General features: G+C 33.8%; 1 protein-coding gene and 1 non-coding gene across 2 annotated transcripts; both read left to right on the forward strand.

The window, feature by feature from the left end:
- The first annotated feature begins 890 nt into the window (after positions 1-890).
- Positions 891-996, forward strand: LOC121231218 (small nucleolar RNA R71). Its single transcript, XR_005929284.1, has one exon. It is a non-coding gene; the product is annotated as a small nucleolar RNA R71 (small nucleolar RNA).
- A 12,434-nt stretch (positions 997-13,430) lies between these two features.
- LOC107939524 (pentatricopeptide repeat-containing protein At5g66520) lies at positions 13,431-15,612 on the forward strand. Its single transcript, XM_016872867.2, has one exon. The coding sequence runs from the start codon at positions 13,702-13,704 to the stop codon at positions 14,977-14,979; it is 1,278 nt and encodes a 425-aa protein (XP_016728356.2). The 5' UTR covers positions 13,431-13,701; the 3' UTR covers positions 14,980-15,612.
- Positions 15,613-16,435: the final 823 nt, after the last annotated feature.

Below are 16,435 nucleotides of genomic sequence, written 5' to 3' on the forward strand. Positions count from 1 at the left end.
CTGAATAAGAGCTTATCTTGAATCAGTATCCTGGGATATCAAAACAAGAATTAAGAACACATAATTAAGAACAAGTTAAATATTTATCATATAATTCAGAAAATAATACCAAGATTCATCTTAGGTTTCATTCCCCTTAGGTATTTAGGGGTTTTAGTTCAAAAATAAAAAGGGAAACATCTCAGAAGAATAATGAATACAAAACGTAAAGAAAACTCAAAACTCTTGAAGGGAAATTGAGGGGAGATCTTCAGTCTTGATGATAAATCCAACTTCTGAGATGGATCAATCGACTTTTTTCGAGTAATTCCTTCCTTCCTCCCTCTGCCTCCCCTTTTCTTCCTCCTCTAGGGTGTATTTATAGGCTTTGGAATGCCTAAGAATCTTCAAAAGTGGCTTTTTCCAAATTGGACTCAACTTGGGCTTAGTAGGGACACGCCCGTGTGGCACGCTAGTGTGCGATTACTTCAGGCCGTGTTTGAGCCTGTTAGAATGGCACGGGCGTGTGTTCTACCCGTGTGAGTCGTGCTTCGATTCTGCCATATTGACGCAGCCATGTGGTCTACCCGTGTGAGGAAGTCTAGGCCGTGTTGATTTCGTATTTTGGCCCATTTTCTCCATTTTTGGCCCTTTTCTCGCTCCTTTCGCTCTCATTTGCTCACCTAAGTATAAAACATGAAATTAAGGCATTAGGAGCATCAAATTCACCAATTCTAAGGAAAATTCATCCATAAAATGTGTTAAGTATGGGGTAAAAATATGTATAAATTACGGTTTATCACTTCTCAGATGTTTTATTATTCAGTGTTCCACTAGTTGTTGCATCAATTAATTACCTAGTTAAGGGATTCAAACCATTGTAGAAGGTTTAAACTTGTAACCATAAAGGTAACCCATGATAGGGCACCTTTTAAAAAGATCTTTGAATCTCTCTCAAACATTATTTAGTGTTTCAATATCAAATTGAGCAAAGGAAGAGATGTCGTTTCTCAACTTAGTTGTTTTGGCCAATATAAAGCACTTCAATTGAAATTTTTCAGTCATTTGATCCCAAGTCGTGATAGAACCTCGTGGAAGTCAATTCAACCACTGTTTTGTCTTACTCCTCAAAGAGAATGGGAATAACAATAAGCATATGGCATCATTAGAAACGCCATTGATCTTGAATGTGTCACAAATATCTAGAAAGTTAGCCAAATAAGTTTCAGATCTTCATTATGCACAGCCAAATGAGTATTCAGATCTTCATTTTGCAAACCATCAAACCGAACATACTGTTGTACCATCTGAATTGTGTTCGGCTTCAGTTCAAAATTGTTTGTTGCAATTGTAGGTCTCACAATATTCGATTCAGCCCCAATCAGAGTAGGCTTAACATAACCATGCATAGCCCAATGAGCAAGACTTGCATAAGGTAGCTGATTATTTCGATTATCACCCATCTCCATAGTAATATCATTTTCCTCTTGATCGTCTACTATATTCACTTCTCTAACCTCTCTATGGTTTTTGTGAGTAGCCTTTTCAATCTCATTGTCAAAAAGTAACGGATCTAACGGGTTTCCTCTAGTCATATACCAAAAGAACCTGCCAGAAGCAAACAAATGAAAAAAAATTAGAATATAAAAATTAAATAATAAATATAAATATAAATATTAAAATAAAAAATGGCTAAATTAATAGAAATAAAGGTTTCCTAATATTTTAGTCCCCGGCAATGACGTCAAAAAATTTGATGTCCACGAAACCAACTAAAAATTCAACAAATGTAAGTGCACCTATCAATTAATAGTATAGCTATGGTGAGCAAAAATATCGTTCCCACGAGCACTAAAAGTACTAGTAATTACTGTATTTCTATTATTTAACCGACAAACTGGAAAGATTGATTAAAACTAAAATTAACTAAATTAATTATCTAAAGAACACAACAAAGAACAAGTTGAGAAAATAAACGACAAAACACCCAAAAAGCGAAACAATACCCAGGAAAGAATTCACATAAACTTCATCTGTCAATATCAATCTAAATTACGCAATTTCTTCACTTAGTATCTTAAACCGTAGAAATCCCTAAATTATGCTAATATCTCTCTTCAAGACTAAGAGCAACTGACTCTAGGTTGATTAATTGAAATTTCTTTTTAATTAAAACCCCTATTATTGTATTAACTCGATATATGGATCCCCTATTAGATTTGACTCTAATATGGTAGATTTATGTCTTCTTATTTCTAGGATTGCATACAACTCCACTCAATTATGTTAGATCTACTCTTAAACAGGGTTTATTCCTCCTCTGATTCAAGCACATCAAACATGGATTAATAGTCTAGAAATATTAAACCAAGAATTAAGCACACATAATTGAGAACAAGATCCAAGTATATATTGCGTAAAAAAAGAAATCAAATAAAATGTTTGGTTTTCATGTTATAATAGCTTTTGTGATAATTGTATTGTTTAATTGGAACTACTGTTCTGTTGCTTTTAAACAGAATAGTTTGAATGAAGCAAAAAAAAAAGAATCTATCCTAGGGTTCATCTTTCTAGATATTTAGAAAGTTAGTTCATAATCGCAAATAAAAACATCTCAATGATAGTATAACCACAAGAAACAAGAAAACCCATAATAAACTTCAAAGAAATCAAAATGATATCTTCAATCATGATGGAAATCTGCTTCAGAGTTAGCTTTTATGACAACTTACTCCTCTCTTCTCATATTTGGTAAATACAGGTCTTAGAATGCTTGAAAAACCTAAAAATTACATTTTTCCACATGTTTGAAGTGCAGATCATGATTTCCACACATCTACCACATGGCTGTATGGCAACCCATGTGGCTCACATGGTCGTGTGTCAACTTCCACCGATTTTCTAATTTTTTTCACTTATTTTGCTCCCAAATGCTCTCCTAAGTATAAAAACATGAATTTAAAGTATTAGGAGCATAAAATTTACAATTTAATATCAAATAATCACCCAAAAACACATTAAGAATGGGATTAAAATATGTTACTTTTAACACTTATCAACAAAGAAGAAGGAAACAAAACAAAAGAAAAGGAAACGATAAGAGGAAATCTTGTGACAAAAATTAAATTGAAAATAAAAGGGAAAACAAAATAGAAACTTACAGAAAGAACAAAACAAACGTGAAAGTAGAGGGGGATGGGGAGGAGAGAGAAAGAAAGGACGGTTGAAGGAGAAAATTTTTGGGAATAACGAAAAATATATTTTAAAAAAAAAAACTAAAATCTTATTTATCCAAACCCTATCAAATGTCCAGAATTTGCTCAAATTTTGACCACATGAATGACACAAACAGAGAATAGCAAAAATATATTCGCTTCACACGCATCGAATTCAAACACGAAATCTTCGAGTAAGCTGAATCCTTACCACAAAACCAATAGGCTCATTCTTTTCAACAAACTAACAAGAATAAAATATAACCTACTTGTGACCAGTCAAGCATAGGAATAAAATCAATAAAAACTCAAGGTAAGGGATTTGAACATAAGGCCTCTAACACAAACAAAACACCTTGTAACATCCCGAATTAGGTTCTAGTAGGAATAATAGTTTCGAGACCACAAATTTGAAGTAAAAATAATTATTTTGTGATTATTATGAGGCCTGTAATATGAATTCATGCTTGTGTGAAAATTTCATGAAGAAATTTTATGTGTAAAGTGTCCAACATGACTTTAGGGACTAAATTGAATAAGTTGAAAAATATGCGTTTCTAGAATATTTTAGTATGAAATAGCTTTGGATTATTAATTAAAGGTCCCTAAATATCAATTTTCCCAATTTTTATTTTTATGGACAAAAATGGGCATGCATGGATAAAAAATTGAAAGTTTAGTGAAAAGGGCATTTTGGTCATTTGGTTAATAAAAAAATAAAAAGGGAAAAATCAAGAAAAATTTGCTCATCTTCTCCATGCCATAGCCGAAATTCTCAAGCTCTCCATAGCTAGGATTTTTCAACTTTTCAAGCTTGAAAGTAAGTCAATCCTAGCCCTGTTTTTAATGTTCTTTGCATTTTTGAGATCTTTGAAGCATGATTTAGCCATTTCTACCCTTTATTTGAACTAGGGTTTATGTTTGAAATTTTACCCATGTGTGTCATACATGTATTTTGATGATTAATGGAGGAATATGAAGGATTGGAGCTAGCTGAACATCTTTTTCTAAGTGATTTTTTATGAAAACACCTAAAAGGACTTGTTTGTAAAACTTGTAAAAATAGGTGTTAAAAATGTGATTTGATGAAGAATGTGGGCTGTTATAAGAGGGAATATGGATCAGCTAGGCTTGGGTGATAAAGAAATTGAACACATTTCATTTTACGAGCTTAGGGACAAAAGTGTAAATATGTGAAAGTTTAGGGGCAAAATTATAATTTTTCCAAAATATGATTTATTGACTGATTTGAATAATTTGATAATTAAATAAGTGAAAATTTCTATTATAAATCAAGAAAAATAAAGTCTGGACCTCAACCGAGGGAAGAACAAGGTTGTGGACTAAATCAAATAAATAGCTACATTTTTGTACCGAGGTAAGTCTGTGTGTAATTGATACAACATTTTATTATGTATTTAACACTTAATGTTGCATGAATTGTTTGTTTGTCTTTGTGAGTATAATTGATGTTGTCCGACAAAGATTTGAGGTGATGAAAGTCAGTTGAACCTTAGGAATACTTAGGGTATAAATATCATGACATTGGTTGATGAGATCTCGTATAAGACCATATCTGAGATATGGCATCGGCATCGATGTGAGATCCCATGTTAGACCATGTCTGGGACATGGCTTTGGTATCATTATGTGATCTCATGTAAGACCATGTCCGGGACATGGCATTGGCATCGATATGAGACATCGTGTAAGACCATACCTGGGCTATCAGCTTCGATATATGTGATCCCATGTAAGACCATGTCTGGGACATGGCATTGGCATCGATATGGGGTCCCATGTAAGACCATATCTCGTATATGCCATGGGCACCTTACCATGTATACATGATTTCCTGAGTATCCCTTAGTATTCCAAGTGGTTCAACGGATAGTCCAAGGACTTGTCAAAGGAAAGTCGAGGTGTGATTGTGTTGAAAGGGTACAGGTATGTACACCAAGCTTGTAGTTATTGAGATTACGAAATGATAAAACTTTGGTAAGGTGAAAATGAATGAATTAGGATCTTGAGTTCTATTGAACATTATGTAAATTGAATAAGATAGAATATGACTACAATGATTATTAAGGATGAAATGATTTAAATTATGTTATGTATATGTATAAAAATGCATATTTTTATTGTTTATTAATTACATGCAAGCTTACTAAGCTTTATGCTTACTCCATCTCTTTTCCATTTTCTTATAGTATCGCCAAGCTAGCTCAGGGATCAAAAGACATCGAAGGCTCGCTCACAGTACCAATTAGATCTTTCAGGTATAGTTAGTCTCATTATTTTGAGTATGGCATGTATAGGAAACTTGGTTATTTTGTTATGTGTGTATTGGTTAGCCAAATGTGTTGGCTTATGATGGTGTTACAATTATTTTGTATATAGCCATGAGAGATGGCCCATATTGATTAATGGGTTGTAACCCTAAATAATTATGCATCCATGCAAGTGTGTTTATGCTTTATTGTGGTTATGGATGATGAGTGTGATGAATAGCTTCTGTGCTTGATGGATAGTTTATGACCAATAGGGCGACCATATCCATAGAATACATGAATAATGTGAAAGTGGGTTCATAATGTTGATTGAATACGAAATTGATGTGAAAAGCTTTAAAGAAATATGCCAAGTTATGTGTTATATGCCATTATAGACAAAATTTAACCATGAATGTGAATGTTTGAGTATCCAAAGGTACCATGTTGCATGCCATGAAGTGGGTTTATGTATGTAAGTGTTTAAGGGTGACAAATGGCTTGGAAAATAGCTTAGAAATTGTCCACACGGTTAGACACACGGGTGTGTGTCTAGGCCGTGTGTGACACACGGTTTGCCCCATGGGCGTGTGGTTCGGTCGTGTGTCCTCTGCACCCTAATTTATGCAAAACAGAATGCCCAGTAGTAAACACACGGGCAGAGACACGGCCAAGTGTCTCAGTCATGTGGAGGACACGGCCTCAGGACATGGGCATGTGCCCATGCCGTGTGAAGTTTGTACTTGATTTTTGGAATTTAATTCACCACACGGCCTAAGCACATGGGCTTGTGACTTGGCCGTGTGACCTTATTTGATTGATGACGTCATAAATAGAGAGTTACACGGGTGTGTCCCAAGCCACACGGGGGTGTAGGACCACACGGCCTACCCACACGGACGTGTGACTCTCCAAAACAAGAAAATTTTCTAAGTGTTGCAAATGTTTCGGAAGTTTCCGGTTTAGTCCCAAATTTTTCCCAATGTATGGTTTGGGTCTCGTAGGCCCTTATAAGGGACGATATGCATGTGAATGAATAATTTTAAATTAAATGAAATTTTATGGCCCGGTTCTATAAGTTTGATTGTGTTTAAGTCTGGTAATACCTCGTACCCGGTTCTGGTGTCGAAGACGGGTGAGGGGTGTTACACACCTAACCGCTAACTAGATCAATTTACTTGACAAATTTAGCAATGTTTATCCAAATAAAAAAAAAACGTGTCCACTCTTGGCTCACCAACCCAATTTCTACTAACCTAGTTTTTGGAATGTGACATGTAGACTCGTAAATCACGTGTTTTTAGGCAATTCATTTGCTTCAGATCTGTATAAGCCAACCTATCTCTAAAAAAATGAGAATTCTCAAAGAAATTCTCTGAAACTCTTAAAAACGAAGAAGCAATGAACAACCAAAAATGCCACAAGAAAGTTAAGCACACCAAGTGTTTGAGTAAGTTCTCTCAAAGTGTTTCTATTACTTTAAAGAGTTACAACTGAATGATTACAAATGAGGGGGAAGACCTCTAATTGTATTTCAGTTCCCCCAAATCCAACAATACAGTTTAAATTACGCCGACGGTTGAAATCAAAATCTATCTACAAAATGAGAGTCTTAAGGGATTTAAACATTATACAATCTTATCCCTTGGGATGAAAATATATTTACCATGATAACTCAAGTTTTACTAGAGTATTTCACTGGACCATTAAAGCTTCAAGTAGATGGACTTCTCTATATGTTCTATGAATTGGGCCAATTCAAGTGGGTCAAATCACATTTAATTAGTTGGCCTCCATGGGACGTTCTATCTACATTCATCATGGGCTTCAATCGGCAACCCGTGGCATTAGCATTTCCAAAAACAATTTTGAGTTTCAATAAGCAACAGTAGTTGTAGGTAGCAACACATTATCTGCAACATTAATTACACTTTCCTCCAGTTAAAAAAAATTGAATGGCTTAATGTCATAAGTTTACTAAATTTATCAATGTATAATTTCTAATTTAAAAATGATCAATGTGATACATATAATAACAAACCATCCTTCATTGTAGTATCTGATAAACCCCTATCTCTCCATGTAAAATTTGTTTGTGTTCTTATTTTGATATTAAAACATAAAAATAAAATGTAACATATCTCCAATAGATATAACATTTGTTTAATTGTAATGCTTTCTAATTTCAATAAAAAAATCCTACCTGCCAAATCAAATATGGTAAATAAAATGTAACGCATTTGTAACATTTATGTAATTCCTTTAAAAAACATTTGTAACGTCTTTCCAAGTTCAATGATTTTTTTAAAAAAAAAATCTACTTACCCAATTTTTATATAGTAATTATTGACATGTATAGAAATAACTGATAAATAAAAGCATATATGGTGCCTATAAATTAAGGACATTTTCCAAGTAAATCATCAAAACAAAAGTAATGAGGTTCTCTTTGCATAAGAAATTTCCTTTCATCTTATTTGGTGACCTAAATTGGATATTCTTCAAAGGTAAAAGTTTCACTTTCCTCCTATTTTTTTCTTGAGGTTTTTAGACTTTATTTTTTTCCTCGAAAATTTTTACATACATAAACTATACGTATTTTATTAAATGAGGTTAATGAAGTGCAATTTTTAAATTCAAGTAAGAAATTTTTAAAAAATTAAATCTTGACTCAATTTATTTTAATTTAATCATAAATTCATTTCGTATTTTTATGTGAAGTGAAATCAAACACTAATATCATAAAAACAAACATGAAAACTTTTTAAAACATTAATGAATATATTACTAATGATTTTTTTATTTGTATTTCTCAGATTTATATGCAAAAAAAATAACAATGAAAAATCGAATCAATAATTTACCAGATATTAATATGGAAGTTGGTGGAGGCATTTTAGGTAGCTGGTGGAGATTTTGGGAAGCGACTTCAAAGGTAAACGCATTGCTTCAAAGAACCCGGAACCACCTTCTTCTTCTTCTTCATCTTTTCTTTTAAAAAGAAAAAGAAAAACCTAAATTGAACATAAATTTCAATCTGCCATTCTCAAAACCTACCTTTTAAAGTGCTATTAAACCTCAAATTGGATCATGGGGTAGAAACCCACCCTGCAACTCGGTATCATAGGTAATTTACTCTTCCTTTATTTAATGTTTTCTTATTTTTCACGTATATTTGATTTCTTGTTGAATGCTCAACTCTCGTACAAAATTTCCATTATGTTTGATCCTATGATGGATTTAATACATATTTATGCATCTTTCAACAGAATTACTTGATTGGTGTTACGATTGTGAACATGGTTACAATTTTTCCTACTTATGTTTAATCACTCTCAATTTCAAATAATTATTTATACTTTTCCAAGGATTAAAATGAAGAACACAACTGTACAAGATCATTTGATGGAGATACAAGAAGTTGAAGATCAAGTCTTTGGAGTTGATACAATATAGCTTGCTATCCAACAATCAACCATTAAAGCTAACCAGAACCATATATTGGTATGGAATTTGAGCCACCAAATGATGCACAAAAATATTATTATATTATGCGAGAGTCAAAGGTTTTGACACATTTAAGGACCCCCATAATCAAATGACTGGTAGAGAATTTATTTGTTCGAAAGAAAGTGTGAAGGCAAAAAAACACTTCAAGAGAGAAGAGAGAGTCCATGCAACTTCAGATGAAACAATAGAAAGTTATAAAGCAATGGTTTTAATATCCAAGAAAGGAGGGAAATAAATTATTTCTCGATTTCATGCAGAACATAATCATGTATTAGCTTCTCCAAAGAGCACACAATTCATTTGTTCCCAAAGAATTCAAACAAAAGTTCAAAGACATCTCATGGATGTTCTTGATAAGCCAGGTATTCGTCCCAGTAAGATAGTTTTTGTTTGAGTTCATAAATCTAGCAGGCTTGGTAATTTTAATAAGACTAAGCATAATGTTTAGCTACATTTAATTCTCTGATTGTTGCATATGTCTTGATAGCTTGATGTTTGAACTTGATATATAAGATGTTGATTATCATTTTTTGAAAAGTCAGGAAAATTGTATTAATCTCAATTAACAATTCAGGTACCACTTAATAGTACGAAAAAAAGACCAAAACACAAGATCTTGCACCTGCCAAACAACATCACAGGACCCTGCAAAGTAAACAAAATAAAGTGCTTTTCTAAACACATCATTTGCCCCTAACCCAAATAAGAAGGGCACATCTGCCCACCCCTAATTTTATTAAGCTACTTGCCTCATTGTTTGCAACTCTTAGCTCCCTAAAACCATCAACAAAAATAAGCTCTGAAATGATTTTTGCAAACTTCCTAAGATTGAATGTCAATTCAATCAGAAGATTATGTGAACTCTCCCATTTTCTAGCAATAAGGATGATTATTGTTTGTGTTTGTAATCCATATAGCTTCGTCACTAATTGATAAATTTATTGTAATTCATATAGAAACCGCGTGATCTTAGGCAATTCTTTTGCTTTAAATTGCCTAAGTCAAATTATCTCTCAAAAAGATGAGAATTCTCAAAGAAATTTTCCAAAGAACCAAAATAAAGTAGAAGCAAACTTTCAAAAGCAAAGGAGCAACGAACGAACAGAAAAGCTAAAAGAAATCTAAGCACACCAAGTGTTTGAGTAAATGTTCTCACAGTGTTTCCATTACTTTGAAAAATTGCAACTGAGGTGGAATGCCTCTATTTGTAGTTGACTGTCACACCCTGGTTTCAAGAGACTATGACGGGGAAGACTACCTAAGTTGCGAGACATAGATTGTATAATGTGGGTAACTTCATGGAGGAATGCTACGAAGAACTTCTTCAATACTACGAAGAACCAGTCCGAGTGATAGCGAGATTTTAGTTAGGGTGACCTTATTAGGCAAACCTTATCGCTAATATGATTGCCACCCATGTTTTAGTGACATTACTTAAGTAAGTACAATTGCTTGTAGGATACATTTACATCACCTGGCATCCTAGTGGAGGCAAAGCCTCAGTAATTAGGACACTTGTAGAGCCTCATAGGATGTGATTGATTAGTGAAAGCACGCGAGAATGAATAATGATTAGAGATAATTCTAATTGGGATTTGGATGTGGGTTATCTATAAATTGGATAATGTGATAGTGAATAAAAGATTTTTGATTCATCTTCTCCACCAGACTTTATCATCATCAAAGAAACTAGGAGAGTTCTTCTTTGCTAACAAATGTGTTAACTGTAAAGGTTTAGGAGAACTTTTGTGCTAGTTGTCTGCAGGTAAATTCATAAAACTTCCTTTAAGCTTTACTAGATAAATAGACCACTATATCGAATCCTTTGATTTGTTGTTAGCTTCAACTTCTCTTTATGTGGTTTCCCATTACCATCATTTCTACTATTTTCATTTTTATCTTATCCTTCTTCATCTATCATACCATTGCCCTTCTTCTTAGGCTTGGAAGACTTGAACTCATTCCTAGAAACAAGCTCAATTAAGAACTCCGCTACGATCATGGCTTTAGTAAGTTCTTTGACCCCTCGGTATTACAACTTTTTCTTCAGCCAAAGCTTAAGCCCATCCATAAAGGAGAAAAATGTCTCCTCTCCCAAATAAGAAATATGGAGAATCAGTTCAATAATCTCCTTCCCATACTCCCTAACTATGTCTTCTTGCATAAGTTGGTGCAACTAAGCTTAAGTTTCATCCTCGACATACTCTAGATAAAACTGCCCTTTGAATTCCCTCAAAAATTCTTCCCAAGTCCCAATTGTAACTCCACATTGTTTTTCATCTATGGACCTACGACACCACCATAAAAGAGCGACATTAGTAAAATACATAACAACAATATTTAATAGCATTATCCACAATGCCTCTGGCATGGAAGTATTATTCCATTTCCCACAAGAAATCCACATCCCTTGCAAACCCTGTCTCCTTAAACTCTTTCGACATGGGGATATCAATCTTAGACTTGAGTGTCATAGCTAACACCCTATTACCCAAAGCAGCTTTGTAGATAGCGAGATCCTCCTTAACCTCTACAATATGTTCATTCAAAGTCATCACCATGGGTTTAAGAGTATTTTCCTTCTTTTCCAGCTCACTTACAACAATATTGAGGACCCCTTGTACCGTATCCACATTGGCATTGAGAGTTTTGCCACATGTCTCTTGAGCTAATCTTGTCTCAGTTCAAGCTCTATGGTACGTCCCTCAACTACCTTGAATGTTACCTTTATACCACCAACGAATTCCTCGAGATTTGTCACTCGACCCTCTAAAGCCGACATCATATGACTCGATCTACTAGCTTTCTTGCTCCTCCAATGAGTCTCCCTTTTCTCAACCTGTTCATCTACTTCTTTCATAATCTTTTTTGACGCCATCGAACCTTAGCTTTGATATCTAGTGTCACAGGGCTAGAACTTTAGTCTCGCAAATCGCGCGGTCTTAGGCGATTTAATTACTTCAGGTCCACCTAAGTTAGCCTATCTCCCAAAAAGAATGAGAATTCTCAAAGAAATTCTCTCAAAGTGTTTCTATTACTTTAAAAAGTTACAATTGAATGATTACAAATGAGAGGGAAGACCTCTATTTGTAGTTCAGTTCCCCCAAATCCAACAGTACAGTTGAAATCATGCTGACAGCTGAGATCAAAATCTATCTACAAAATAAGAGTCTAAAAAAATTTAAACACTATACAATCTTAGCCCTTGGGATAAAAATATATTTATAATGATAACTCTAGTTTTACTGGAGTGTTTCATTAGACCATCAAAGCTTCAATTCGATAGACTTCTCTATATGTTCTACGAATTGGGTCAGTTCAAGTGGGACAAATGAGTAAGGCCTCCATGAGATGTTCTGTGTACATTAATCATGGGCTTCGATCCATAACTCATGACACTAGCACTTCCGTAAACCATTTTGAGTTTCAGTAAGCAACAATTGTAGGTAGCAACATATTATCTTTAACATCTATTACAATTTTCTCAAGTTAAAAAAATTGAATGGCTTAATATCATATATGGCACCTTAAGTTTATTAAATTTATCAATGTAGAATTTCTAATTTAAAAATGTTCAATGTGAGACATTTAATATCAAGCCATCATTCATTGTAGAATATGATAAACCCCTATCTCTCAATGTAAAATTTGTTTGCATACTTATTTTGCTATTAAAAAATAAAATAAAATGTAACGCATCTCCGACACATATAATATTTATTTAATTGTAACGCTTTCCAATTTTAATAAAAATTTCTACCTACCAAATCATTTATGGTAAATAAATTGTAATGCATTGTTAGCATATATAACATTTATGTAATCTCTTAAAAAAAACATTTATAACACCTTTCCAAGTTCAATGATTTTTAAAAACAAATCTACCTACCCAATTTTTATATAGTAAATATTGACATATATGGAAATAAGTGATAAATAGAAATATACAGCATGCCTATAAATTAAGGACATTTTCCAAGTAAATCATCAAAACAAAAGTAAGGTGGTTCTCTTCGCATAACAAATTTCCTTTCATCTTATTTGGTGACCTAAATTGGATATTCTTCATAGGTAAAAGTTTCACTTTCCTCCTATTTTTTTCCTTGTGGTTTCTAAACTTTATTTTTTTAATTGAAAATTCTTACATGTATAAACTAAAAAAATATATATTTTATTCAAACTGCAACAAGAAATTAATTGAGAATCGAATTTTGGCTCAACCTGTTTTGATCTAATCATAAAATCATTTTCTATTTTTATGTGAGCTGAAATCAAATAATAAATAAAAATAAAAAAAGCATGATAATTTATTGAAAGATTAACGAATATATCATTAATATTTTTTTATTTGTGTTTGTCAGGTACAAATGCAAAAAAGATAAATAAACATTGAAATATTGGATTAGTGATTTACTAAATCTCAAATATGGAAGATGGTGGAGGCATTTTTTTTTTTTTTAGGAGGTGGAGATTTTGGGAAACCACATCAAATATTGCTTGGTGATTTTATCACTGGATTACCTAATATCTTTTAGGTACAATATTTTCGTAAATTACTCGATTATAATATTACATAAAATAGGAGGCTGATTTGCTACTTTAGTACCTGGGCTTTCGGCTATTTGGCAACTCGCATCTTCGTTATTACCATGTATTTTTCAAACATTTACCTGTGTGATTATGAAACTTGATCTTTGAATCGATGGAAATGAGAAGAAACTAAAGCAATGCGCAAACCAAACCCACAAAAACTTATAAAAGCTTTCAACAATTGGACTTTAGCCATAAAAAATGCTTCTTCTCCTCACCAAGCCTTGGTTCTTTACTCTCAAATGCATCGCCAATCGGTTCCTTTTAATAGTTTCTCAATTCTCTTCACCCTCAAGTCATGTACTCCTTTGCGAAATCCGAGTCTCGTTGCCCACCTCCATTGTCATATCTTGAAGTTAGGGTTCGTTTCCCATGTCTATGTGGCTACTTCTTTGTTGAATGCGTGCGTGGTTTCTTGTTTTGACGATGCATGCAAACTGTTCGATGAAATTCCTGAGAGAAACATTGTTACCTGGAACACCATGATAACTGGTTATTCACGGTCTGGGGATGTAATCAAAGCGTATGCCTTTTTTAAGGCAATGCCTTTGAGGGATGTTGCTTCTTGGTCTGCCATAATTGCGGCTTTCATGAATAACTGGAAATGGAATTGTGGGTTATCTTGTTTTAGAGAAATGGTAGCAAATGAGAGGTTGAAACCTGACGAAGTGACTGTGGGAGCGGTTCTATCTGGCTGCGCTCACATGGGATCTCTTGGATTATTGGCGGGAAGATCGGTCCATGCGTTTATAGCTAAAAATGGGTGGAACTTGACTGTCGAAATCGGCACTGTTTTGGTAGATATGTATGCAAAATGTGGTTTATTGAAGTATGCTTGTATAGTTTTCAATGCAATGCAACAAAGAAATGTAATGACTTGGACGGCATTGATTAGTGGATCTGCACAACATGGCTACAGTGAAGAGGCACTGTCTTTCTTTGAAGCAATGCAAGAGACGGGAGTGAAGCCTAATGAGATGACTTTTACAGGCATTCTCAATGCATGTGCTCGTAAAGGTTTAGTCAAGGAAGGCTGCAAGTATTTCAATATGATCGAACAATATGGTTTGCAGACAAGGATTCACCATTATGGGTGCATGGTTGACTTGTATGGCAAGGCAGGGATGCTAGAAGAAGCTTATCGGGTTATCAGTACAATGAAAGTTGAACCCAATGTTTTTATATGGAGTTCTTTTTTGTCAGCTTGTAAGGATCATAAGCAATTTCAGATGGCTGACAGAGTGATCAAGCAAGTGATGGAAACGGTAAAGCCAGAGAGTGATGGGGGGGTTTATTCTCTTATATCTGATTTATATGTTTTGAATGAGAAATGGGATGATGCGGAAAGAGTAAGGAAACTAATGGTTAATCAATATGTGAGGAAGACTAGGGGCTCTAGTTTTATTAGAAGTTGACTTCTTGAAAGCAATTTTGTTTCTTCTCAAGATCTATGTTACTCAGACTCAGAAGTATTGGGTAGGATATGTATTAAAGTTTTTCGCATATTTGGAGGGTTTTTGGAGTTTCACAATATGCACGTCCAGGGCATGCATCGGACATGAATATTTGAGCATCTGGTAGACCTTGTTCAGTGCTTGTGCAGCTCATTGCCATCTAAGGCTTGCGGGAACTATCCATCAGTTTATGTGCTTTTGCCATCTCATTACTAAGCCAGAATCATGGGATCATTTCAAGTTGACAAAGGGAATCGAAGGCAAGATTTTGAAGCTGCCTTTGCTTAAGAATTATTGCGATTGAATTTGGGAGTTTTTCAGAAACCTCACAATATACTTGGCCTGTTAGTTTCACTAGATTCATTGATTTGACTAAAAATAAAGAGGGAGATCAAACATGTAAGTCATTATCATTTCATTCCAATAACTTTTTTGAAGTCAATTCTTTTTGCTATTAGTTTTGTTGGAAGCATTTCATTGCCTGCAGGCTATGAATGAAGGCCTTGTTTCGGCTTCCTTTGTGTTCTGTAACTTCTATTCAAGTAATATTTTCTTCTTTACTCGATGCTTTGGTTGTTGAACCTATTTGATCAACATGCTGACTCTAGTGACAGAATTTTTTATTTTTGGGTTACAAAGAATGTCATCTGAGGTGTTTATGGGTTAAATTAGACCATATCATGATTCGGCCATATCGTGATTCGGAAAAAGTTTAAATCCCTCAAGCAAGCTTGAATTGTCCATATTACTATTAAAAATAATAAAATATTTTTATATTTTTTATTTACACTAATTGTTCCTAAACTTTGTTTAAATTACATTTCAGTCACATAACTTTCAAAAGTTACATGATCATCACTAACATTACCAAATTGTTATATTTTTGTCACTCGGCCATTAACTTCTGTTAAAAAATAACATTGCACTTAAATCAAAGGATTAATAGTTAATTTGGTCCTTAAGCTATAGTTAAAGCTTTTTATAGACTTTTATTTTTTATTTTTTTTTAAATTATTATTTTTAATATTTTATTTCAATCGGGTCGGACTCATCCGATTTTAGAAAAACTTTGTCCACACTTCATCTAAGTCGGGCTGAACGGGTATTCTTGTCCTTTATACAGGTTTTGTAGAATTGGAACTTGAATGTTAAGCTGTTTTACCCAAGATTCTCTTGTAGATTCCTTAGGATTTGCTAGTTCCTGAATCTTTTAATTTGCAATTTAAGTCTTTGATTAAGTTAATGTTGGCATCTCCGATTTCTTCTTTTTATCGCCTGTCCGGCCACCAAGATTCGTCATCTGTATGTTAATTTATCCCTATAGTCGTGTAGTAAATGGAACATTACACATATTGTAGCTAAACATTTCTTCTTACAATGAGTGGTGGTATTTTGCTTGCCATATTCTCATGTGGTT

Source organism: Gossypium hirsutum, chromosome A06 (assembly GCF_007990345.1).
Source record: "Gossypium hirsutum isolate 1008001.06 chromosome A06, Gossypium_hirsutum_v2.1, whole genome shotgun sequence".
In the NCBI taxonomy this organism is placed as follows: Eukaryota; Viridiplantae; Streptophyta; class Magnoliopsida; order Malvales; family Malvaceae; genus Gossypium; species Gossypium hirsutum.